Source organism: Rhineura floridana, chromosome 10 (assembly GCF_030035675.1).
Source record: "Rhineura floridana isolate rRhiFlo1 chromosome 10, rRhiFlo1.hap2, whole genome shotgun sequence".
NCBI classification, from domain to species: Eukaryota; Metazoa; Chordata; class Lepidosauria; order Squamata; family Rhineuridae; genus Rhineura; species Rhineura floridana.
Window position 1 is genome coordinate 90,637,958 of NC_084489.1, and position 27,098 is coordinate 90,665,055.

At 43.8% G+C, this 27,098-nt stretch overlaps 1 protein-coding gene across 1 annotated transcript; it reads left to right on the forward strand.

The window, feature by feature from the left end:
- The first annotated feature begins 3,711 nt into the window (after positions 1–3,711).
- LOC133364841 (verrucotoxin subunit beta-like) lies at positions 3,712–25,399 on the forward strand. The gene is given in 6 exon segments (XM_061585703.1): positions 3,712–3,799; positions 5,051–5,158; positions 6,001–6,055; positions 9,274–9,406; positions 23,053–25,053; positions 25,056–25,399. Coding segments are annotated over 3 exon segments (2,442 nt in total). The 5' UTR covers positions 3,712–3,799; positions 5,051–5,158; positions 6,001–6,055; positions 9,274–9,309.
- The last annotated feature ends 1,699 nt before the right edge of the window (positions 25,400–27,098 follow it).

Genomic DNA, 27,098 nt, shown 5'->3' on the forward strand with positions numbered 1-27,098 from the left:
CATAAAAGACACAAATGGTCCTCTTTTATAGCTTCCAAAGTAGCAGAGTTTCTTGTTTCCCTGCCTGCACAGGCACTACAATCCCAACTAAGCAATACCACTAGTATCTTAAAGGCGCTATCTTCATATACTTCACTTACGGAAACTTTAAATTCCATTGTCTCCAATTCCTATGATAAAAAAATGAAATCTAATATGCATTTGCCCCACTGGTTCGACCAGGAATGCAAACAAGCAAAAATACATGTAAAACAATTATACCTACAATACAGACACTGCAATTCAATAAAGCTTCCTTCGGAATACTATAATGCCAAAAATGAATATAAATTAATAATAGCAAACAAAAAGAGACAATTCCAAAAGGCAGGCTGGAATTCTCTAATACAAGCAGTTAAATCTAAAAATACAAAAAAGTTTTGGTCTTTAGTATCTAGAAACCTTAGGCCCACAAACTACATTCCCTGTAATATCCCCCCCTATATATGGGAAGAACACTATATAGCAACGCAGAAAAATGAACTACACACAACATCAAATAACCCATTCATCTTTGATCTAAAATCAGTGCCACTTTGGAATCCAGTCTCCCATCTTGAAATAATAGACCTAATTTCTCAGCTTAAAGTGTCAAAAGCACCGGAAGGAGATAACCTACCGCCAGAGTTACTTAAAAATCATCAAGATTGGTGGGCTCCGGTCTTGGCCAATCTATTTACATTAATAAACAATTCAGGACTTATTCCTCTGGTTTGGAGTGAAGCTATAATCATACCAATCTACAAAAAAGGTCCCAGGGAAGACCCTAATAACTATAGACCAATCAGTTTGCTTTCCGTTATAGGAAAACTATATGCTATCTATCTGAAAAACAGACTGGTTTCATGGATAGAGGAAGAAAACATTCTAGGCTGCGAACAGGCTGGGTTTAGAAGGGGTTGCTCGGTAATTGATCACTGCGCCCTATTATTCCATCTGGCGGAAAAGTACAGGAACCAAGTGGGCAGTGGCTTATACACAGCGTTTGTGGATCTAAGAGCGGCCTTTGACTCGATACCTAGGAATATCCTATGGAACAAATTAGCGAGTACAACGATCGAGAAAAGACTGCTCTTTCTTATTTACAATCTACACAAAAACACCTCCCTCAGAATTCGCTGTGGCATAGAAGGAGGGTTGTCTAATTCCATCCCTATTATGAAAGGTGTAAGGCAGGGTTGTGTTTTAGTGCCCCTGCTTTTCAACCTTTTCCTTAACGATATGAGAAATAGTTGTCTTTCCCCTTCCTTCCATTCTCCTAAGATTAGCAAGCATAGATGTCCAATATTGCTCTATGCTGATGATGCGGCCTTACTATCCTTCTCCAGAATCGGCCTAAAACGCTTGCTCCGTGCTTTTATGGCATATTGTGCACAAAACCATCTAACCATTAACTATAGTAAAACAAAAATTGTAGCCTTCTCCAAGTCACTAAAAATATTCAACTGGTTAATAGATGGGCAAAGAATTGCCCAGGTACCCTCTGGGCATTATGTTTCAGTTAAACCTCTCCTGGATTACGCATATACGAGGGGCAATGATGACAGCCCGAAACACAACAAAAAATATCATTCGATACTTTTTCACTAAAGGGGGACAATGTATTTTGGCGGCCATACAAGTGTTTAATACAAAGATCATTCCCAAATTGTTATATGGGGTCCCTCTTTGGATTGCTGCCTTTAAACCATCCTTAGAAGCAGTGCTTTCGACCTTTCTGCGCCAAATTTTAGGACTACCAAATTGCGTCCCGAGTGCAGCGATGAGATTGGAAGTTTGCTTAAATTCGATCGGCTGTAAGGCCTGGATACTAGCCTTTAATTATTGGTGTAAACTTGCATACAACCAAATCCCAGGATACTTAGCTAAAATCTAGGAAGACTCGTTCACTTCCAGATGGATGTCATCTTACTCTGATAAACTCTCCCATTTAGGTCTCTCCTTACAATATCTAGCTTCTCTTGACATAACTACTGCCAGAAATACCATATGCTCCAGACTAAAAGATATAGACAGACAAACTGATACAGCAGCAGCCTTTAAAACTTGCTCACCCTTGTCCCATGCTTTATCTTTTGATCCTCTTAAGTACCCGAGCTATCTTAATTATCAGTTAATTCCTAAATACTGTCATGTGTTCATAAAAGCTAGATTTAACTGCTTAAGTTCTTCAATAATGGATGGTAGATATAAGCGAATTCCGTATAATCAACGCTTATGTTTGTGTAATGAGGGGGTACTGGAAACGCTTTTGCATACCTTGTTGGATTGCCCATTATATACTCGGGAACGTCATGACTATATTTTTCCAATTATAGAAAAATATTCTAGTAAATCTTCTAAGGAGCTCATAATATGCATCTTGAGCGATCTGAACGAACAATATACGAGAGCAGTAGCCAAATATCTGTATGTAGCTCAGCTTAAACGTTCAAACCTTTTAAAGTGATTGTATTAACATTGAAATTCTAATTACCAGATTTCTTGATGATATTTGAGAACAACCATTTTGTTTATTCTTGTAACAAATACTTTAAATTCCTTTTATACTCTTGTATTAACTCTGTATTAGCTATTATTTTGTTTTTAATTCTATTCGCACACTTCCAAATATTGTATATTAACCACCGATTTTATGGGTCTTTGACCGCAAATAAACTAAACTTTACTCTGCAAACCATGCAACAGAAAAGGCTGCAGAGCAATTTCCTAGAGCACCACTTCCTCTTTCAGTTATTCACTTGATGTTCAAAAGAAGGTGTCAGCTGTCTGTTTTTGTGCTGATAACTCTTCGTTGCTCTGTGCCCAAATGGTGACTGGAATGTCACGGAGGACCCTCTGAACATCTGTGTCCACCCTTTTTGGATTCAGTTTCAGAATAAGTCAGTCACAGAGACCACATCCCCTTTCAAAGATCTTGTGCAATAATGAAAGTTAATGCCTCAGCAAATCACCTGAGGAAGAAACTGTTCCTCCAGGTCAGCACTTCATGGAAAACAGTATATTTAGTTTGAGGTGATCCAGATTTCATCCTATAATTCAGAGTGACACAGAAATATCTTAAGTGCAGTGAACCCCTTACTTCATTGCCCCAATCCTCTTCTTCCTTATATTCACTCAGATGTGATGGATGTGAGCAGTTTTCCTTAGCCAGCAGCCTTCTTGTTAATATTGAATCGGGAACATGAAGCAACCCAAGGAAGGCTTGCCGAATGTCATCTGGTAGATGATCTCAGCACCAAGTCTCTTGTGGACGTGCATTCAAGGGAACAACCAGCCCTCATATAAGTTATGGCATGGGCAAGGGCAGAGCACTGAGATTTAAAAACACGCACGCACACGGACACACACACATAAATGTTCTCATACTTCCTTCACACTGTCTTTGAATCTTCCAAATTGGAAGCAGGATTGCACACTCCCCTCCTCTCCCAAATGATGTTGTTCACTGGATGAGCTGCTCCTGTATTATTGGCTGTTGGGAGAGGATTGTGAGGCTTTTGGAAAAAACAAAGAACACCTGGCTGTTGGTGAGCATGGGAAGAGGAGAAGTGAAAAGCTCCCTGACAAGGAGGAACTTTGGTGATGGGACAAAAGAACATAGGAAGCTTCCTTGTACCAAGTCAGACCATTGATCCATCTAGCTCAGCATTGTCTACACTGACTGGCAGCAGCTCACCAGGATTTCAGGCAGGATTCTCTCCTAGCCCTTTGTGGGGATGTCACGGATTGAAGCTGGGACTTTCTCCATGTACAGCAGGTACTTCATTCCAGTTCATATATATATTTCCATTCCTGCCCTGACATGCCTCTCTCAAAGTAGTTGTACTCATCTCCTGTCATTTCTTCTCCCTTCTCCTTTCACACTTATCCTCCTGATCCCCACAAGCTGCCATTTTCTTTCATTCCTTCTCTCTGCTCTTTTTTCTCCTACAACAGCTTCAATCGCTTATCCTCTTCCCCTCTGTTCCCAGTTTTTATTATTACTATTATTTAAATATTAACTTTTTATCTTTTTCATTTCTAATTATTTAAATATCTGGTTCTGATTTTTCAATTCGTCAAATGGGTTGCCAGTTCCTGTTTGCTATAAATTGTGTCCTGCTAGTTATCGTGACTCCCGGTCTTCCCTTTTTGTTGTTCGTGTTACTTCTTCTGAAAAATTACATAATTCCCCCCGTTATTCCTTATGCTGCTGTATATTTATATAATGTATACAGCAGCAGCAGATTACAAAAATAATTATGTAAATAATCACATAATTCTCACTGCAGATTTTTTTAAAAATATATTTATTTATTTATTTATTTATTTATACCCGGCCCTTCCTTCCAGCAGGAGCCCAGGGCGGCAATTGCGGTGTTGCTAACAACTGCGAACGCATGCAAAGTGGGAGCCTGTTTGATGATGAGAAAAACTTGTGGATCATCCCAGAATTTGATACCAAATCCGATTTGGGGAATATTGTGCACCACCCCCAGCACACCTGCACATCCCAGGCCCCTCCTCCCTGATGCAGTTGCCCAGGTGGCTCTCAGTGTGGAATCAGTCAGGAGACCAGGCAGGAATGAGGGAGGGCTGGGGCGTATGTTGTGTGTGTTGTCCAGGCAGCCCTCCTTTTCTGTTCCCTCAGTCCCTCCCTCGTCCCTTTGGCCTCCCTCTTTATCCTCTTTTCCCTCACTGCGTCCGCTGCCCCTTCCTCTCCATTCCTCCCCTGCCCTCCAGCGCTGACTCTTGCAGCCTCCCTCCCCAACCAACTGCAACTCCCAGGTGTGCCTGTGGTTGGCAGGAGTCATGGAGTGGCCTGTGATGGGATTGCAGAGCTGGGGACTTTTCTTCTGCATTTGTCTGACTTGTGGGGGGATCACAGCTAAAGAGGCTCTTTCGGGGGAAATGCTGACTAGTGGGGACACGTTTCCGCAATCTCTCAGCTTCCTTCTCCTGAGAGGGAATTCTGCCAGCTTGTAAACTTTCGTTATTGATAACTAAAAGGGGGATGTGCCTGAAACAGGTCTGTGCTTAAGAGGAGCCACACACCCTCTGCAGGATTCCCTGAAGAAGACACAAGCAAGAAACCAACTTGTGGGCAAGGGAAGATTCATCCTGTTTCCACAGTCTGGTAAGAAGAATTTATACTATTAGAATTTGTTACTGCAGCAGCTTGTCTTGTATGGTGGGCTGCTATGATCCAGTCCAGCTGAAGGCCAGGGTAAAAAGGTCCTCCCGTTCCTTTTCTCACCAAGAATTTTATGGCTGTTTTGTAAGTCCACAAATCAATCCTAATATGGACTTTGCTTGGACCAAATGAATGGAGCCATAGCACAAGGTTGTGACAGGCTTTATGGGCTGGGCTAGCAGGACCAATGATATCAAGATACTCAAGAATGTTAGGCACATTCCTAACAGGCTGAATTCCACTGCCGGGGCCCTTTGCAGGTGCCAATGCCTCCTTGGAGGGGAGCTGGCAATGAACCATTTAGGCTACTGCAGCCCTGAAAAAAGTCACTCTGTGGTTAGTTTGTTTGTTGACCATTCTCCATTGATTAATGGGAAAAGAAACTGCATCAAAAATGATGAAAAGGGAGAGAAAATGTCGATGTAATTCTCATGGGTGGGGGTTGCAGGGTTTTTGTCATGTTTTTCTCCCTCCTGGAGGCTGCCAAGGGGTGTTTGTGAGTAGATTTTCTTTACTTCAAAAAATCAACTCCCTGGCGCTCTGCAGCCTTTCCCGGTGCCCATGCTGCAATTAAAGCCTAGGAGAAGGCACGAGGCAACTCCTCCTCCGGGCCTTTTTCAGATCAGGAAGCGTGGGGAGGCAAGGAGGCTGCAAGGTGCTGGAGATTTTTTTTCCTAGGAAGAAAAACACACACGCAATGATAAAGGTAAGCTCCAAACCCAACACTCATTGGAATCCCAAAGTGCCTTGGGAATGAGGCAGGAAAACTGAACCCTCTTTTGCAGATGGAGAAAACGTTTGAGAAGTGGAAGAACAGATTTCAGGACTGCACTGATCTAGGTTAGTGAGAATCGTGACTCAACCCCTGGATGCCAAATTATGTCTCAATCTTTATGTAAAAGTTGTAACTCTATTAGGGATGGGCAAATCCGTCCGTTTCAGTTTCTCACACTTTTGCATTTTTCCAGTCTTGTAATTCCATATCAGTTTGTGAAAATAATTTTTAATTTCATCATGGAAGGAAAATTCATCAGCATTGTAAATTTCTCCTCATATAAACATTTGCATACAATTCTGCCTAATTTACATATTTTTACAGGCATTTTCCATAATATATTTTATGTTCTATGCACAAATATATGCACATTTAGGCACACCTTACCACAGTAAGTGCATTTCTGTACATTATACTTGGCTGGAGAAGCAAAATTCAGAGAAGTACAAATTCTGAACAATGGCTGTGGTTTCCATTGTTCTGGAAAATGTGAATTTTAGGAGGTTCACCTTTAAATATGAACTGAGCCAAATTCCCCCCCTATCCCTGGGCCCTATGGACACAATAAGAACACTGGCTGCTGCTCCGTGTCTGGCCCTAACCTGCTTCTTCCTATGTCTTTTTTTTCTTCTCCCAGAGAGGGACGCAGAAGGGGAAGAGCAGCTGAGCACCAATCTTGCTGTGAACCCAGCAGGATGGGAGTTTGCTCTTTGCTTTCTCCAAAGGTGGGGGGAGGGACCAGCTGGCTGTGGAGGGGGGGTTGCTCTCTTCCAACACCACATTTCAAATGCGTTGATTTTTCTCTTATCCCTTTTTTCACCGTCCAACTTTCACATCCATACATAGAGATCGGAAATACCATAGTCTGAATGATCCCGACTTTAGTGTTCAGTGATACATCTTTGCATTTGGGGACCTTTTCTAGTTCTCTCATAGCTGCCCTCCCCAGTCCTAGCCTTCTTCTGATTTCTTGACTATTGTCTCCATTTTGGTTAATGATTGTGCCGAGGTATTGATAATCCTTGACAAGTTCAATGTCCTCATTGTCAACTTTAAAGTTACATAACTCTTCTGTTGTCATTACTTTAGTCTTCTTGACGTTCAGCTGTAGTCCTGCTTTTGTGCTTTCCTCTTTAACTTTCATCAGCATTCTTTTCAAATCATTACTATTTTCTGGTAAGAGTATGGTATCATCTGCACATATTAAATATTGATATTTCTCCCTCCAATTTTCACACTGTCTTAGTCCAATTCCGCTTTCTGTATGATATGTTCTGCGTATAGATTAAACAAGTAGGGTGATAAAATACACCCCTGTCTCACACCCTTTCTGATTGGGAACCAGTCGGTTTCTCCATATTCTGTCCTTATAGTAGCCTCTTGTCCAGAGTATAGGTTGCACATCAGAACAATCAGATGCTGTGGCACCCCCATTTCTTTTAAAGCATTCCATAGTTTTTCATGATCTACACAGTCAAAGGCTTTGCCGTAATCTATAAAGCACAGGGTGATTTCCTTCTGAAATTCCTTGGTCCGTTCCATTATCCAACATATGTTTGCAATATGATCTCTGGTGCCTTTTCCCTTTCTAAATCCAGCTTGGATGTCTGGCATTTCTCGCTCCATATATGGTAAGAGCCTTCGTTGTAGAATCTTGAGCATTGTTTTACTTGCGTGGGATATTAAGGCAATAGTTTGATAATTACTGCATTCTCTGGGATCCTCTTTCTTTGGAACTGGGATGTATATTGAAGGCTTCCAGTCTGTGGGCCATTGCTTAGCTTTTCATATTTGTGGACCAATTTTTGTCAAAATTTGGACAGATAACAGGCTCAGTAACTTGTAGCAACTCTATTGGATTGGTATGCAATCTGTTTCTGGTGATTTGTTTCTTCCAAGTATTTTAAGAGCAGCTTTCACCTCGCATTCTAAAATTTCTGGTTCTTCATCATATGGTTCCTCCGTGAATGAATCTGTCATACTGGCATCTCTTTTCTAGAGTTCTTCAGTGTATTGCTTCCCTCTTCCCTTTATTTCATCTCGGTCAGTCAGTGTTTTCCCCTGTTGATTATTCAACAACCCTACTCTTGGTTTAAATTTCCCTTTCATTTCTCTAATCTTTTGGAACAGGGCTCTTGTTCTTCCCTTTTTGTCGTCCTCTTCTATTTCTATACAATAACTATTGTAATAGTTATCTTTGTCCCTACGTACTAGTCACTGTATTGTTGCATTTAGGGTTCTGACCGTGTTTCTGTCTCCTTTCGCTTTTCCATTACATTCCCCAAATACTACTTTATTATCTCATTGCTTGCTTGGCTGCATTTTCTGTAATTTCTGTTGGAATTACAGTTGCTGTTATTACATGATTTCATACCCACAGGCAGCTCAACCCTGCAGAAAGCAGGACTGAAATCTCTGCCCAGCCAGCTTGAGTTCCCCACATTGAAAGCCCCCCTGAATACTTTGTAGATAGGTAGGATATAAAACTGATTTTGATAAATAAACGAGTTCTCTGCTATCCACAATGTCTTCCCCAGACCTTATTCTCAGCCAAGTGGAAACTCATCTGTTGTATCCAGTGGTCCTTCTCTTCCCCTTCCCCCTCTGCACTGTCAAAAACCCTTTACAGAGGGTCAAAGCACCAAGACGGTGTGGGCTGCGTCATACAGGACTATAGTGGGATTTGCCTGAAATTGGGCAGGGGGATGATCATGTCAAAGCAGAACTACTACTGGCACAAGATACCTTTTCCCCATTTTCAGGAGATTTCCCCTCCCACTGCAATCCTGCATGATAGTCCCCCTTTTTTGGGGGCAGGGGGACTTGCTGGATAGTTTTCAAGTGCTACGGGGGGGTGCAAATGGCAGGAAAGCTGTAAAGGGATAGGAAGAATTGCCTTAAGCTGGACAGAGGGATCTGTTCCGAGTGGAGTTCCCACTGGTACAAGATATCTTGGCCCAATTACAGCCAATTTCCTTTCCTGGGGCAGCTCTGTATGACTCGGTTCCCTGTGGATAGATTTTTCAAGTGGTGTAGGGGGCTGCATATGGGAGGAAAGCAAGAGAAAGATCAGTTGCACAAGCCACCTTCCGCGTGTCTGTGCAACCACGGGATACAACCCTCTACATTTTATTTCATGATGCAACATTTTTCCACATTTCTTTGCTTTTCTTTTTTGCCTTGCAGCCATTCCTCTTTCGATGGTATTGTTAATCCTCCTCTTGTCCTCCCATACTCCACATGTTGAATAATATGTCCTGTCTCCTTCACGTTTGTCTTGCAGGGAGGTGAAGGTGGGAGAGTGACCTGGACCTGAGCCATGGCCAAATCAGATGACACTGTTGAAATACCAGCACTGGGCCGCCCGTTCCAGCTGGGGATGTTGTACGACTGTCGCAAAGATGCCCTCATCCCAGGTAAAGCTGTCGCAAGGAAGGACTTATATACACAAAAGTAAAACATTATTCTAGCAACAGGCAAAACAGTGCAGTTTCAGTACCTGAAGTTGGTGCAAACTGGGAGCATTTTTGGAGGGGGACACTGTTTAGGGGATGCTTTACCTTCTCTTTTTTTCTTTTACCAATCCCCTCATTTGTGGGAAGTTTCCTCTTCTGAAGTCAAATGTAACCATGTTGGATTTTCTTGCCAGTTGGACGTTTACATTCATGTTGAATTTAATAGCACTGTGGTCACTGCTCCCTTTTCATCTGACAACACTTACATCCCTCACCAGGTCCTGGGTGCCACTTAAAATTAAGTTCAGAGTTGCCGTCCTGCTGGTTGGTTCCATGACCAACTGTTCTACAGCACAGTCATTTAGGCTATGTAGAAATTTTGCTTCTTTGTCATGACTGGAACACATATATGTATGTCACCCACTACTAAAAGAAGTCCTAGTTTGCCAGGATGCTTCCTCAATTTAATTCCTCACCTCAAGATCTCCCTGAGCAATTTGATTGGGGGGACGATAGAATGTCCCTACTACTGTTACTCTTGGGGTGTGGTATCACCACCCACAACCATTCTGTGGAGGAGTCTGCCTCTTTGGGGATTTCTAGCTTGCTGGATTCAGTGCCCTCTTTCAAATAAAGAGCGACACCACGTCCAATACATCCTTCTTTGTCCTTCCAATATGGTTAATATCTGGGGGTAACTGTGTTCCACTGGTTTTCTCTGTTCCACCAGGTTTCTGTTATGCTCACTGTCCTCTAAGATCTTGGACTCCAGTTCTCCCATCTTGGCTAAGAGGCTTCTAGCATTAGTCTCTCTCCATGTGTCTTGTATACTTTTGGTTTGGCTTGTGGTACTTTTGCCTCTCTAGATTGCTATCCTGTGCCCCTGCACTCACAATGCCTAGTTCTAGGACTACCCCATTTAAAACGTCATCATTTTTTTGTCTTTATCCCAGGGGGGAGATTTATTCCAAACAGGACCCTCCTCAGCTCCTGTCAATGTTTCCCCCTCCCTCAGTTTAAAGGCTGCTCTGCCTCCTTTTTGATTCTAAGGGCCAGCAGTCTGGTTCCATCCCGGTCCAAGTGGAGCCCATTTGCACAGGCCTGGCTTGTCCCAAAATGTCCCCCAGTGCCTAACAAATCCAAGCCCCTCCTCCCAACACCATCGTCTCATCCACGCATTGAGACTGCAAAGCTGGGCCTGTCTGGCTGGTCCTGCGCGTGGAACTGGTAGCATTTCAGAGAAAGCCTCCTTAGAGGTCCTGGCTTTTAGCATCCTACCTAGCAAGCTACATTTTATTCCAGGACCTCACGACTGCATTTCCCCATGTCGTTGGTGCCAACGTGCACCATGACCACTGACTCCTCCCCAGGGCTATCTACCAAGCTATCTAGCCAATGGGCAACATCTGCAACCTTTGTGCCAGGCAGGCAAATCACCCTGCGATCTACACGCCCATCACACACCCCACTATCTATGTCCCTAATGATCAAATCAGCCACTACTAAGATCTCTCTACCCACCCAGAGAAGTATCACAAGAGGATAGCTGCTCGTCCCCCAGTGAATGGGTCCTTTCTAAGGGGATTTTTCCCTCTTCCTCAGATAGGCGTTCTCCTGCCCAGAGGCCCTCATTCTCCATGATAGCAGAAGAGCTATCATCCTTGGAGTGGGGCACAGCTTTAATGCCCCCAAAGGCCTCATCCACAAACCTCTCTGCCTCTCTCAGGTTCTCCAGGTCAGCCACCTTGGCCTCAAGGTAACAAACATGTTCCCAGACAGCCAGGAGCTCCTTGCACCAAGGGCACCCCCATGACTTCTGACCAACAGGCAGACAGTCGTACATGTTACAGACAGTGCAAAACATAAACCAACCCCCCGTTGTCCAATCTCCCTGCTCCATTCAAGATCCGCAATGCAAGATGCAACTCCAACATCCCTGTCACATGGCCATCCTGCAAGCAAAGGAGAGCCCACCACCTCCTACTCTTGTGTCTGTCCCTAGTCTTCTCTTCGCCAGGCTACACATATCCAGCTCTTTCAACCATTCACACAGGCCTAACTTTTCAGATCTCTTGACATCCCAGTTGTTCTCCTCTGGGCACACTCCAGATTCTTAATATCCTTCTTGGTATCCAGAACTTGACATGGTACTCCATATATGGCCAATCCAGTACAAAATAGAGTGGATCTATTACTTCTCATGATCAATTGCTGTTTATTATGGTCACAAACCAATAAAATTGAATACACAAATAATGCATATAGTGAGTTAAAATAATACATACAGCTAAGTAGAACAGTTAACAACAAATACATATAAACAGTGCAGAGGACAGCAAGTTAAAACAAGGAAGCATTTACTTGGAGGCAGTTAATGTGTGCAATATGTGACCGATGATTCCATAATTTAAAGCATTATTAAGGAGTAATGGAAATCAGGATTTGTTCACTGTAGTTCTCTGATACTGTAGATCTAACTCTGCTAATCTTTGAATGACAGATAACTAGCTCTTCTTTAACCCATAATTGCCCCAAACTTCAGGAAAAACCCAGCCTAAATATCTTCTCCATCTCTTTCATCCATCAATTAACAAGAGTCAAAGAGCAATAACAAGAGATAACTAGCAGGAGCTGCAGAAAAGTGCAAATGTAACCAACATTTCAGGGCATCAGTCCAAGTTTACATGCAACTAATCAAAGATACCCACTTCCAAATAAATAACTACACTCCCCACACATGATGACTCAGGGTCTTCCTAATGAAAGCATATTGATTTAAATCCTGAAATCCAAATGGGTATGCCATACGTGAAAGTGGGTTCAGCCTAGGCTTGAATAGCAGAACACCTGAAAAGGCCACTTTGCATAAAGGAGAATCGTGAAATAACCTGCTGGCTGCAATTTGCCGAGCCAATTGCCTGCTTACATTGTTCAGACCAAGAGTCAGTGTTCTGTATTTGTAGATAGCTTATATTTATACCTCTTGCTCAATAGCATTACCATTTAAAGTCCATTTCTATTGCTCTGGGCTTGTAAACACTACAGCCTTAGATGTATTGTAGTTAATGGTCAAACTGTTCTCAAAACAGCAGGGCCCAAATGCAGGTACTAAAAAGCAAGCCTATTCTGGACAATGAAAGCAGCAGGAGAATTCTGGTGTTAAACAATTTAGGAATTTGAGACTCAACATTATAAGGGACAGCAACCCTGGACTTAAGTGGGATCCAAGACCTGGTACGAGATATAAGTGTTGTCAAACCAATTGCAAAAAAGCCCCAAATTGATATTTATCACAAATACCAAACATTGATCCCTTATGAAGCAGTACCAGAAGGAAGTTTGACGGAGTAAAAATTAAACTGGCACTGAAATGTGAATCCCATCCCTAAATGAGACCTTGGGGTCGTAGTGGATAGCTCAATGAAGATGTCGACCCAGTGTTGTCTTTCCCAAGGTCTTCTGAATGTCAGAAATGAGTACATCATAATGGGGGTAGTGTTACCCTGTTGGTTCTCCTGGACCTCTCAGCAGCTTTCAGTAACATTGACCGCTGTGTCCATCTGGACCTTCTGTCTAGGCTGGGCTTAGGAGGAACTATGTTAATGGTGAATCCAGTCTTTTCTGAAGAATTGGGTTCAGAAGCTGGTGCTGGAGAACAGACATCTATCCCACCTCTTGCCTTTTGGCCTGTGGGATGCCTCGAGGTTCTGTTCTGCCTCTCACACTGTTTAACAGCTACATGAACCTACTGGGAGGAGTCATCCAGAGGTTTGAGCTGAAGTGTCAGTAATATGTCGATGATACACAACTCTACCTCTCAGCTGGAGATCGGGTCACATGGTCTGGTCATGATTATTATGGTCAGCTTTTGATGACGGACTGCTAGTTTTAATAATGTGAGACTATGTTTTATTGAGATGTTTTAAAATGATGTTTATTATATTTTCTTGTTATATTTTGATATATTTTATCATGCAAGCTGCCTTGGGAACAATTTTATTCTTGAAAGGCGGTTCAGAAATTTATTAAATAAAGAAATACATTTTCCCAACTCAAAGGCAATTCTCCTTACAAGAGAAGACTGAGGCAATATAGGAGTCGGGAAGTTCCACTTTCCCTCTTGTCACATATTAATACTGCATCATCTTCCCCAGCAGTGGACCCGCCCCTTCCTTGCCACAAACATAGCCGGAAAAGTCCTTTTTGGTGTTGTCAGCATCCCTTGGAAGCATCCACTCATTCTGGGCTTCAGTCTTCCTGAGACCGTCCCTACAGGTTTAGGCTACTCTGTTGTACTCATCCACAGTTCAGCGTCACATCTCCCACACATGTCCTTTTTCAATCTCAGCTCCTCAAGAGAGTGACCTGTGTAGCCAGACTGGCTTCTTCAGATGTCTCCCATTTTTCATTTTCACATAAACTGCCTCTTTTGAACTCTTTCCTCTTTCAGAATTTCTATCCAATTTCTAGCAGTCTACCCAGTTTTTCTTTCGTCTTTGAAGCTGGCTTTCCTGATATCCACAGTGTTCAGACTTCATTCCCCTTCCTATTGAAAATTCCAAGATGACTCAGTCACCACCCAGAAGGTTCCTGTCACTTCCATTTCATCAGCCAGTTTTATTTATTTATTTATTTATTTATTTATTTATTTATTTATTTCTTAAACTTATATACCGCCCGACTAGCAATAGCTCTCTGGGTGGTTAACATAAAATACAATAAAATTACAGAATCTGATACAACAAGCATATAAAAACTACACAATCTAAAACCAAGTTACAAACATTTAAACTAAGATTAAAATGCCTCAGAGAAGAGAAAGGTTTTAACTTGGCGCCGAAAAGATGATAGTGTCGGCGCCAAGCGTACCTCCTCGGGGAGACTGTTCCACAATTCGGGGGCCGCCAATGAGAAGGACCCCATATTGGAGAACCCACGGTGTCGAGCAATGTTCCCCAAGCACTATCTTTTGGAGACGGCCTGCCAAGTAGGAGCGGAACCACTGCAAAGCAGTGCCTCCAACTCCCAACTCCGCAAGCCTCTCCAGAAGGATACCATGGTCGATGGTATCAAAAGCCACTGAGAGATCAAGGAGAATCAACAGAGTTACACTCCCTCTGTCTCTCTCCCGACATAGGTCATCAAACAGGGCGACCAAGGCTGTCTCAGTGCCAAAACCAGGCCTGAAGCCCGATTGAAATGGATCTAGATAATCGGTTTCATCCAAAAGTGTCTGGAGCTGGTTGGCAACCACTTGTTCCAAGATCTTGCCCAGGAATGGAACGTTTGCTACTGGTCTGTAGCTGCTGAAATCTTCTGGGTCCAAGGATGGTTTTTTCAGAAGTGGTCTCACAGCTGCCTCTTTCAGACAGCCGGGGACCACTCCCTCTCGCAAGGAGGCATTTATCACTTCCTTGGCCCAGCCAACTGTTCCCTCCTTGCTAGTTTTTATTAGCCAAGAGGGGCAAGGATCTAGTATCGAAGTGGTTGCACGTACCTGTCCAAGCACCTTGTCCACGTCCTCAAACTGAACCGACTGAAACTCATCCAACAAAACATGACAAGACTGTGCTCCAGACACCTCGCTAGGGTTAACTGCTATAAAATGGGAGTCTAGGTCCCGGTGAATGCATAAGATCTTATGCTGGAAGTGCTCAGCGAACTCATTACAGCGGGCCACCGATGTATCTACCGTGTCCAGAGTTTGGAAGTAACTCGTTATTTTTAACGAGTTACTTTTAATTCATTACAATTTTAAATAACGAGTGGGTAATTCCATTACATTTGGCAAGTAACGGAACGAATAGTAATTTCCCTACTTTTCAGCTTCAACTTTAACGTTTCCACGTTAGGTTGGACGTTACTTGGGGGCGGGAACAAGGGGAAGTCAGCTCCTGGCTGTGATTGGTTAACACAAGACATGTGCCTCACACTGATTGGACCTCTGCGCAGACTGTCTCTTCCCTCGTGATCTGTGTTAGGAGGCACGATAGAAGAGATGAATAGGCAGGGGGAGCCTGCTAGCGTCTGACTCTGAGAGGAAAAAATGGACGCCGGAGGAAAAAGCCAGGGCAAGGAAGGCAGAATGGCGAAGAGCTGTGGAGGTGAGTGACGATGATTTGTGTGTGTGTGTGCCCCGGTGTGTGTGTTTTCGGCTGGAGTCTCTGGTTTTGGGGGGGGGCTCCGGCTCTCTGGCTACCACCCCTTACTCTCTGGATTCTCTGCTTCAATTTAAAAAAAAAAGTTTCTAGGTGGTCTAATTCCCGAGATATACACCAAAACATAAACCCCCCCGCACAACTTTTTTTTAAACAGATCATGCTCTAGCTACAACTCCCATCAGCCCAATCCAGTGGCCATGCTGGCTGGGGCTGATGGGAGTTGTAGTTTAAAGTAACTTTTCAAAGCTCTGGCTGCAACCCCGCCCTTTCATGATTGTGAGTAAAGTGCAGACTTGTGTTTGTGTTGTAAATATCTCTCCCTCCAACCCTATTTTTAAAGAAATTAGGCAGGGTTTATCACAGTTTTTATTATGTAGGAAACTAATACTCATTTTTTAAAAAAATGAATGAAGTTTATTTATTTATTTTTATTATTTTATTTATATCCCACCCTTCCTCCCAGTAGGAGCCCAGGGCAGCAAAAGCACTAAAAACACTTTAAAAATCATAAAAACAGACTTTAAAATATATTAAAACAAAACATCTTTAAAAACATTTTTTAAAGCTTTAAAAACATTTTTTTAAGAAAAAATTTAAAAACATATTAAAAAGCAATTTCAACACAGACACAGACTGGGATAAGCTCTCAACTTAAAGGACTTGTTAAAAGAACAAGTTCCTTATCACTTGAGGCTGCAGTTTTCCCTGGTTGAGTAAGCCCCATTGAATACATTGGGACTTGCTTCTGAGTAAACAAACATAGGATTGCACTATAAATATCTTTACAGGTTATATAAATAAACATATTTGATAGTCATGCTTATATAAATATTTTCATAGAATCATAGAATAGTAGAGTTGGAAGGGGCCTATAAGGCCATCAAGTCCAACCCCCTGCTCAATGCAGGAATCCAAATCAAAGCATTCCCGACAGATGGCTGTCCAGCTGCCTCTTGAATGGCTCCAGTGTCGGAGATCCCACTACCTCTCTAGTAATTAGTTCCATTGTTGTATGGCTCTAACAGTTAGGAAGCTTTTCCTGATGTCCAGTTGAAATCTGGCTTCTTGCAACTTGAGCCCATTATTCTGTGTCCTGCACTCTGGGATCATTGAGAAGAGATCCCGGCCCTCCTCTGTGTGGCAACCTTTCAAATACTTGAAGAGTGCTATCATATCTCCCCTCAGTCTTCTCTTCTCCAGGTTAAATATGCCCAGTTCCTTCAGTCTCTCCTCACAGGGCGTTGTTTCCAATCCCCTGATCATCCTTGTTGCCCTCTTTTGAACCTGTTCCAGTCTGTCTGCATCCTTCTTGAAGTGCGGAGACCAGAACTGGACACAGTATTCAAGATGAGGCCTAACCAGTGCTGAATAGAGGGGAACTAATACTTCACATGATTTGGAAACTATACTTCTGTTAATGCAGCCTGATATAGCATTTGCCTTTTTTGCAGCCACATCACACTGTTGGCTCATATTCAGCTTGTGATCAACAACAATTCCAAGATCCTTCTTGCATGTCGTACTGCTGAGCCAAGTATCCCCCATCTTATAACTGTGCATTTGGTTTCTTTTTCCAAGTGTAGAACTTTTACTTCCACCCAGTTTTGTCATGCTGTGTCCCTATAAGTATCCAATTGCATACTATGGTTGTACAATACTTCCTTTACATTTTAAGTATGCCTTGGGGTAGTCATGGTTCTCCATTGTTTTCATCCTGAGGGGCAGATAGGCTGAGAAATGGTGAGTAGCCCATGGTCACCCACTACACTTTATAGCTTATTTCCATTTTGAAAAATTAATTAGAACAATTTACATGCAGGCAAAATTTATTAAGCGGATTCACACAATATGTGTAAAGCACATCCAACTCGCATTTAAAGTGCATGACTTCCCCTAAAGAATTCTGGGAAGTGTCATTTCCCCCTCACAGTTATAGTTCTCACCACTCTTAACAAACTGCAGTTCCCATGATTCTGTGGTGGGATTCATGTGCTTCAAATGGGTGTTGAATGTGCTTTAAAGGAATGGTGTGGATCTGCCCTAGGTATGATGTTCATTCAAGAGTGAATTGAAAAGAACAATTTTAAAAGATACTTCTTACTCTTACTCATTTTTCAGACCTCTTTCTGAAGTAAAGGGTCAAATCTGCAAAAACATTTGGAGCAGCCACATTAAAAGATAAGGGCAGGGTATTCCAGGCAGGGGGTTGCCAACCCTGCTTGGATATGGATGTCTTTGCAGAAGAACCCTAGTCAAGGTTTACCAACAGCACAGTCCAAACTATATCTACTTAGAAGTCACTCCTGTTGAGTTCTATGGGGCTTAATCCCTTAGTAAGTGTGTTTAGAATTGCAGCCTTCAGGAGCCTCCATCTTTACTCCCCAAAGCTCCCATCTAACATCTCCACAACACTAGGCTCCTTTGTCTCTGCTGTGGCCTTCTGGTGACTGCCCTAGCCTGAAGGCACTTAACCCTTCTTGCTGAAAGCAAGTAGGCTAGATTAAATGTTCCCTACCCAGGCTCATATATATAAAATATAAACGGCATTTTGTCAAAAGTATTTTTGCCTACATTTTATACCTCATCCTTGGTTTTCCAAGCTTGGCATGGAATGCTTCTCATACAGAATTAATTTGAAATGCTGCATATTTATTATCATAATCATCATATTCAAAATAAAAAATATATGTACCGCCTTCAAGTTGATTCCAACTTATGGTGACCCTATGAATAGGGTTTTCATGAGGCTGAGAGGCAGTGACTGGCCCAAGGTCACTCAGTGAGCTTCATGGCTATGTGGGGATTTGAACCCTACTCTCATTTTGTTCTCACAACAACCCTGTGAGATAGTAGGTTAGACTGGCCCAGGCAGGGTTATTTAGTGAGCAAAAATGATGCAAATAGGATCTCTTTTAATTGTGCTATCGACCTGCTTACTTCCACTCTGACTGGGGGATCTTGCAGCATGGGGAAGAGATGGGGGCACATCACAGCTGAAGTTCACCCATATAGGAGCATTATCTCTTGTTTATTACAGAGACGCCTGTTGCAGGTTTTGCTGCTGAGAGCAGCAGTCAGTTAGTGCGGCCACTTGCGTCACAGCTTGTTGATCCTGAGGAGGCAAAACTAGAAAGCGAGGTTCAGAAAGGAGGCCCTGTGCACGAGGAGGAGGAGGGCATGAAGCAGTGCCAGTTGCCCATAGCCACATCTGCAGAACAGCAAGTACCATGGTTTGGCTTTGAGAAAGCTTGTACATTTGTGAGCCAGAGTGGGAAAAATGTTGTTGTACGATGCAATTACTGCCTTCCAAGGATCAAAAATCTGAGATCAGCTGTTTCCTCCTCATCCAATGTGAAGAAACATTTTGAGGTAAGCCTTTGTCATGCTGGTCCTCAAAGAGTGTCCATTGTCTATTTATGTTTAAATTGTGAAGTTTCTCTTCCATTTTTTCTTGGATTCATTCTTTGTTCTTCTTCCTCAGAGGGCACACCCTGAGAAGCTGAGAGCAATTGAAGAAGCAATAAAGGCAAGGAGACATGGCCTTCCTGAACCAATGCATGACACCCCTCCTCCCAAAATGCTGAAGCAGCAGCAGACAACCCTTGAGAGGTGGGGATCTGGCAGGGATCTGCTTCTTCTGGCAGCCTGCGTACACCCTCGCTTCAAACTAGATCGGCTGGAATCGTGTCAGGCCACCACCCATACCAACAAGTAAGAACATTAGGGAAGCCCTTTGGGTGGATTACTCCAAGGGAAATGTTGTCTCAAGGGAGGCATCAGAGGGCTTAAGGTGGCAGGCAGGGGCTGGGCCTTTTCTTCCTGGGGCTCCTCATCACAACCTTGGGTTGCTGCAGGTAATCCTTAAGGGTCTGCTGTGCTGCCCCATGAGTGTGGTGACTTGGTCACCTTCCTACCTTCCACGTCATCATCCACAGGCTCAGGCGGGACCCTGAACCAGGGGACATGACAAGCATCAGGAAATGAAGAGCAGATGATGGTTTCCTAACATATATGTGTTAACATATCCTCTCTCTTTCTTAGATACACAATGGAAGCCTTGCTGAAAGCCGAAATAAAGATGGGTGTACTTAAATGAGGACAGTGATCAGTCTTCAGATAAAGACCAGGAAGGAGATGACTTAGAAGATGACTTCTTGAACTTTCTGCCCCAGGGCAAGAAGTCAGCAGTGGACACTGCTGAGGAGGAACTGGTGAGGTACCTGAGGTCTCCCAGCAGGGAAGTGTCATCACTCCATGGCTTTCCACGTGTGCTGTGGTGTTTTTTGCAGCACAACACAGGCATGCCTTCAAGCGCCACAGCAGAACGCCTGTTCAGTACTGGTGGCAACGTAATGACTGTAAAAAGACATTCCTTGTCTGACATGCTCTTTGAGCATCTTGTTCTTTTGAGACATAACAGAAACATATTATAAAAGCATTTCAAGTGTAAAATCTGATTTCAAGAGTTGGGGTATCTTCATTGCTTGGGGGGATGTGAGATTCTGTTATGCCATTATGTTAATCTTATGGATAAAATTTTTTATTCTACTACCCCCTGTGTGTGTGTGTTTATTTTTAATATTGTTTTAGGCTTCTTAGATGTGCAGCAGCCAAGGCCAGCACCTTGTAGGAGTTTTTTTAAAAAGTAACTGAAATGTAATTGTAGTGATTACTTTTGAGGAAAAGTAAAGTAATCAGTTACTTTCAGAGCAATTGTAACTGTAACGGTAATTACTACTTTTTGGGCCAAGTAATTGTAACTGTAATTTATTACTTTTTAAAAGTAATCTTCCAAGCTCTGACCGTGTCCTGTAGGCCTAGATGGAGTAACCCTCGGACGACTCTAAAAAGCTCCGCTGGGCGGGAGAGAGATGACTTAATAGTGGCGGCGAAATGTTGTTTTTTCGCCGCCCTCACCGCTCCTACATACAGCTTAGTGGAAGCATGAACCAGTGCATAATTGCATTCGTTGGGAGTTCGTCTCCATCTCCACTCAAGCCGCCTCCTGTCTTGTTTCATCGCTCTCAGCTCTGGGGTATACCAAGGAGCTGAATGAGCTCTACAGAGGAGAGGAGCGATCGTGTCCACAGCCCGGGTCATCTCCGTATTCCACAGATTAGCCAGGGCTTCGACAGGAGCGCCAGTCCTATCAGCTGGAAAATCCCCCAGAGCCCTTTGAAAACCTTCAGGATTCATTAGTCTCTGGGGGCGGACCATTTTAATAGGTCCCCCACCCTTGCAGAGGGAAAAGGCCACTGAAAGTCTAAACTTCAGCAAGCAGTGATCTGTCCACGACAAAGGGAGAGATGTAAGACTCCCCACATCCAGATTACTATCCCCATGTCCAGTAGCAAAGATAAGGTCGAGAGTATGCCCCGATGTATGTGTTGGGCCACTAACATATTGGGACAGCCCCATGGTTGTCATGGAAGCCATGAAGTCCTGAGCCGCCCCGGATAAAGTAGCCTCGGCATGGATGTTGACATCCCTCAGTACCAATAGTCTGGGGGATCTCAACAATACCTCCGAGACCACTTCTGTCAGCTCAGTTAGGGAAGCCATTGGGCAGCAAGGTGGGCGGTACACCAAAAGGATTCCCAGTCTGTCCCTCTGGCCCAACACAAGGTGCAAACACTCCAGACCAGTAACTGCATGGACATGGTGCTTGGTGAATGAGATGGAACTCTTATAGACCACAGCAACCCCGCCTCCCCAACCCTCAGATCTACCATGATGCTGAACCAAATACCCCGGTGGGCAGAGCTGGGAGAGACTAACTCCTCCCTGTTCGCCCACCCAGGTCTTGGTTATGCATGCCAGATTGGCTGCCTCGTCCATAATCAAATCATGGACGAGGGAGGTTTTATTATGTACCGATCTGGCATTAAAAAGCAGCAACTGGAGATCTGAGAGTTGGCTGAGAGGACAACCAACAACCCTGCGGATATGAGAAGGACCGGAACGAGGTACAGCCACTACATGTCTGGGCCGCGTTCCCCTTACCTGGCACATCCTTGTCATAACACCATACCTCCCTCTGCCCGTCACTATGGCAATTGGGGCCCCCTCAAGTCTCCCCGCTTGATGGAAAAACCTCTTCCCCAGGCACATTGTAAACTATAAATGCAAAAAACTCATATACTTAAAAATACACACTCACTCATAACATACATTCATACAAATACCCACACATCCAATTCAAATCCGCACAGTAAACATAGTTCTTTCCTGCTGGTCAGGATTACATCCAGGGTAGCAGATCCCTTATTCCCCTCTCCACCTTCTGGGAGATGTAGTTGTCAGCAAGGCAGGGTTCAGGCTTCCAGCAGATGTCAGAATGGTTGAGATCCCCCATGACTACTACTGTGGCTCTTCACTGTGAATGTTTTGTAATCTGTTTCAGGAAAGCATCATCTAAGTCCTCCAGCTGGCTGGCTGGTTTGCAGTATACTCCCTCCATTATATCATTATTTCCCCCATCTCCTTTTATCTTCACCCACTTGATTTCAACATGGCTTCCCCTTTCAGATCCATCAGTTTTCATGCACATATATACATTCCCCTGAGCACACTATAGAGAAGGCACTTCCTCACTGCCCTCATGCATGATTCTGTATCATTTCCTATTATCACCATTAAAAGAGACTTCCAATAAGTTCTCCTGGACAAAGTTCTGTTCAGGCTTTGGTGAATTGCTTATTCAAAACTTGTGGGATATTCCTGTGGGGCTTAGTTCACAGTACATATAGTTCATATATTCCATGACAGTACATATATTCTATGATTCTACTTAGAATCATAAAAAGTAGAGTTGGAAGGATCCTCTAAGGCCATCCAGTCCAACCCCCTGCTCAATGCAGGAATCCAAATCAAAGCATTCCCGACAGATGGCTGTCCAGCTGCCTCTTGAATGCCTCCAGTGTCGGAGAGCACACTACCTCTCTAGGTCATTGGTTCCATTGTTGTATGGCTCTAACAGGTAGGAAGTTTTTCCTGATGTCCAGTCGAAATCTGGCTTCCTGCAACTTGAGCCCTTTATTCCATGTCCTGCACTCTGGGATGATCAAGAAGAGATCCTGGCCCTTCTCTGTGTGACAACCTTTCATGTATTTGAAGAGTGCTATCATATCTCCCCTTTGTCTTCTCTTCTCCAGGCTCAACATGCCCAGTTCTTTCAGTCTCTCCTCATAGAGCTTTGTTTCCAGTCCCCTGATCATCCTTATTGCCCTCCTCTGAACCTGTTCCAGTTTGTTTGCAAAACTTTACAAAATGGCACAAACCTGTTTGACTCTGGGTGACAGTGGAACAAAAGCAGTGATGGCTGTATTGTACCACTTTCAGATCTGCATTGTTTCTGCATCCAGCCTTAGGCATTTTGGATGGTGGTGCTCTACATCGATTGGAACATAACTAAAGCCTTGTTGTGATTCTATTTTTTCATTGCAGGGATCACCTTGTGGGACCATGACTCACTTCAGAAGGACTTGAGTATCAAACCACAGCCCAAGACTGAATCTGAGATCATTGCATCCGATTCCATTGATGATAAGGCTTCTGCTCTCAACGTCTCAGCATCGCTGAAGGCCAGTTTTTTGGGAGGACTGGTGGAAGTGGAAGGATCAGGCAAATTCCTTCAAGACACTAAGAAGTCCAAGCAACAGGCCAGAGTCACTCTGCAGTACAAAGCGACCACCAAGTATGCACAGCTGACAATGAGCCATTTGGGAATCCAAAATGTATCTTATCCGGCCGTTTTTGAGCATGGCACGGCCACCCACGTAGTCACCGCCATCTTGTATGGAGCACAGGCTTTCTTTGTGTTTGACCGTGAGGTCTCTTCTTCTGAGTCTGTACAAGATATACAAGGAAACCTCCAGGCTGCAGTTAAGATGATGGTAGTCTCTGTGAAAGGGCAAACGTCTATCCAGATGGACGAGAAGGAGAAATCCCACACTGAAAACTTCAGCTGCAAATTCTATGGAGACTTTTCACCAGAGAACAATCCGGTGACTTTCCAAGATGCCATGAAAGTATATGCTGCTCTGCCCAAAATGATGGGGGAGGATGAGGAGAAGGCTGTGCCTATAAGAGTTTGGCTGTACCCCCTGACAAAGCTGGATTCCAGAGCAGCTAAGATGGTGCGCGAGATAAGCGTAACACTGATCTTTGATGCGCAAACTGTCATGGAGCAACTGAGTGAAATCAATATAAGATTCAATGACCTGGCAAAGAACGCCATTGCTGATGCTTTCCCAGAGATAAAAGCTAAAATAAAGAGATTCAAGGATCTGTGCAAGCAACAGAGGCAGACTTTCCAGAAACAGCTGGCAGGAATTCTGCCTTCCATCAGGGGAGGGGGGAAAGAGGAAAGAGTCCTGGTGGACATCTTAACCTCCATAAATCAATCCCCCTTCAACAGTCAAAACCTCAATAAATTTCTGGACACCAAGGAACGAGAGATTAATTTGGTCAGATCTTACCTTACTATCCTAAGCGGGATGGAAATCATCTCCTCCCAGAACAAACTGGAAGAATTTGTGCTTGACACCCAGAATGAGTTTGTTGTCTCATTTACATTCACTTCTTTACATGATGAGGAACCGTTTCTAACCACCTTGCAGCACTTTCTTCAGAAGCAGTTTTTTCAGGAATCGGCAGCTCCTGCAAGAGGCCAGACTGGACCAGAGGACTGGAAAGTCTGGTTTGATCAAACAGAGAGAAACCGAAATGATCGTAAAGCTGCCAAAGCCATTCTAGATTTTGCCCAGGCCAACAAATCAAACGAAAAGACCCAGTTTCTTGTGGCTTCTGTCCCAGACGAGGACAACCCAGGAGCTTCCATTTACCTCTACGAAGATGGGGAACTGATCAGCAGAAACGTTGAGCTGCCCTCAAAACCTCTGCCTCTCCTGATTGGTGGGATTGGACATGACAGTGTGCAGCAGACCTTTCAGCCAACTGAGTATGGCAGGGCTGCAATCTCCAGCTATCAGGTAGAGTACACAATTGCAGGACGGGAAAGATGGAAGACAGTGAATACAGGAGGTAGTCAGGAGGCATTCCAAGTGAAAGGGTTGAGCCCGAACACCAAGTACCAGTTCCGATATGCTGCAAGGTGCAAACCAGGCGTTAGTAAGACCAGCGACGTGAGTAAATCTGTAAAGACACTTCCTACCAGCCCTCCTGGGAAACCTAGAGAGGTAGCCGTAGAGTCTTCCAAAATCAGTATTGCCTGGAGCACTCCAAAGGTCATTGGAGTGGGAGTAGTGATAAGCGAGTACAGGGTGGAGTACAGAGAGGAGGCTGGAGAGGAGAACCACAAGGGCAAATATGAATGGAATGAAAAAAGAACAGGGAAGAAAATGGAGGTCTGTCAAATTGATAATCTAAAGCCTCAAACACCCTACAGATTCCGTGTCTCAGCTATGTGTGCCAATGCGACTCAGAGCAACCCCAGGAAGAGATTGAGGTTTCCATATCACTGGAAGAAGAAGAGAACAGACTAGCTTGCAAATCCGTCCAAGAAAGCACCCTGGTGGAAGATGGGCAGCCATCAGTGTATGCTCTGCCACTGAAGGCCTCATCGGATGGCTCCACTTCCTGCCTAACATATCAGCTAGGAAAAGAGAACTTGCAGGCCCCCAACAAAGTCATCATGGTGATGGGAGCAACAGGGTCGGGGAAAACCACCCTCATCAATGGGATGATCAATTATAACCTAGGAGTGCAGTGGAGAGACAACTTCCGATTCAAACTTATTCATGAGAGGACCAATTACCACAGGCCTAATTAAATTACCACAGGCCTAACCACAAGTGCCAAAGACACTTGAAGAGAGACACTGCTTACAAGTGCCTGTACGCTAATGCTAGGAGCCTCCGAACCAAGATGGGAGAACTGGAGTGCTTGGTCTTAGAGGAGAGCATTGATATAGTGAGCATAACGGAGACCTGGTGGAATGGAGAAAACCAGTGGGATACGGTTATCCCTGGATATAAACTATATTGGAAGGACAGGGAAGGACGTATTGGTGGCGGAGTCGCTCTATACGTGAAAGAAGGCATTGAATCCAGCAAGCTCGAAACCCCAAAAGAGGCAGACTCCTCCACAGAATCGTTGTGGGTGGTGATACCATGCCCCAGGAGGGACTTAATACTGGGAACGATCTATCGTACCCCTGATCAAAATGCTCAGGGAGACCTGGAGATGAGATATGAAATTGAGGAAGCATCCAAACTAGGAAATGTGGTAGTAATGGGTGACTTCAACTACCCGGACATAGACTGGCTGCATATGTGTTCCAGTCATGACAAAGAAGCAAAGTTTCTAGATATTCTAAATGACTATTCCCTAGACCAGTTGGTCATGGAACCGACCAGAGGGACGGCAACCCTGGACTTAATCCTCAGTGGGGACCGGGACCTGGTGCAAGATGTAAGTGTTGTTGAACCGATTGGGAGCAGTGACCACAGTGCTATTAAATTAAACATACATGTAAATGGCCAATTGCCAAGAAAATCCAACACGGTCAAGAAAATCCAACACGGTCACATTTGACTTCAAAAGAGGAAACTTCACAAAAATGAGGGGATTGGTAAAAAGAAAGCTGAAAAACAAAGTCCAGAGAGTCACATCACTCGAAAATGCTTGGAAGTTGTTTAAAAACACTATATTAGAAGCTCAACTGGAGTGCATACCGCAGATCAGAAAAGGTACCGCCAGGGCCAAGAAGATGCCAGCATGGTTAACGAGCAAAGTCAAGGAAGCTCTTAGAGGCAAAAAGTCTTCCTTCAAAAAATGGAAGTCTTGTCCAAATGAAGAAAATAAAAAAGAACACAAACTCTGGCAAAAGAAATGCAAGAAGACAATAAGGGATGCTAAAAAAGAATTTGAGGAGCACATTGCTAAGAACATAAAAACCAACAACAAAAAATTCTATAAATACATTCAAAGCAGGAGACCATCTAGGGAGACAATTGGACCCTTGGATGATATGGGAGTCAAAGGTGTACTAAAGAACGATAAGGAGATTGCAGAGAAGCTAAATGAATTCTTTGCATCTGTCTTCACAGTGGAAGATATAGGGCAGATCCCTGAACCTGAACTAACATTTGCAGGAAGGGATTCTGAGGAACTGAGACAAATAGTGGTAACGAGAGAGGAAGTTCTAAGCTTAATGGACAATATAAAAACTGACAAATCACCGGGCCCGGATGGCATCCACCCGAGAGTTCTCAAAGAACTCAAAGGTGAAATTGCTGATCTGCTAACTAAAATATGTAACTTGTCCCTTGGGTCCTCCTCCGTGCCTGAGGACTGGAAAGTGGCAAATGTAACGCCAATCTTCAAAAAGGGATCCAGAGGGGATCCCGGAAATTACAAGCCAGTTAGCTTAACTTCTGTCCCTGGAAAACTGGTAGAAAGTATTATTAAAGCTAGATTAACTAAGCACATAGAAGAACAAGCCTTGCTGAAGCAGAGCCAGCATGGCT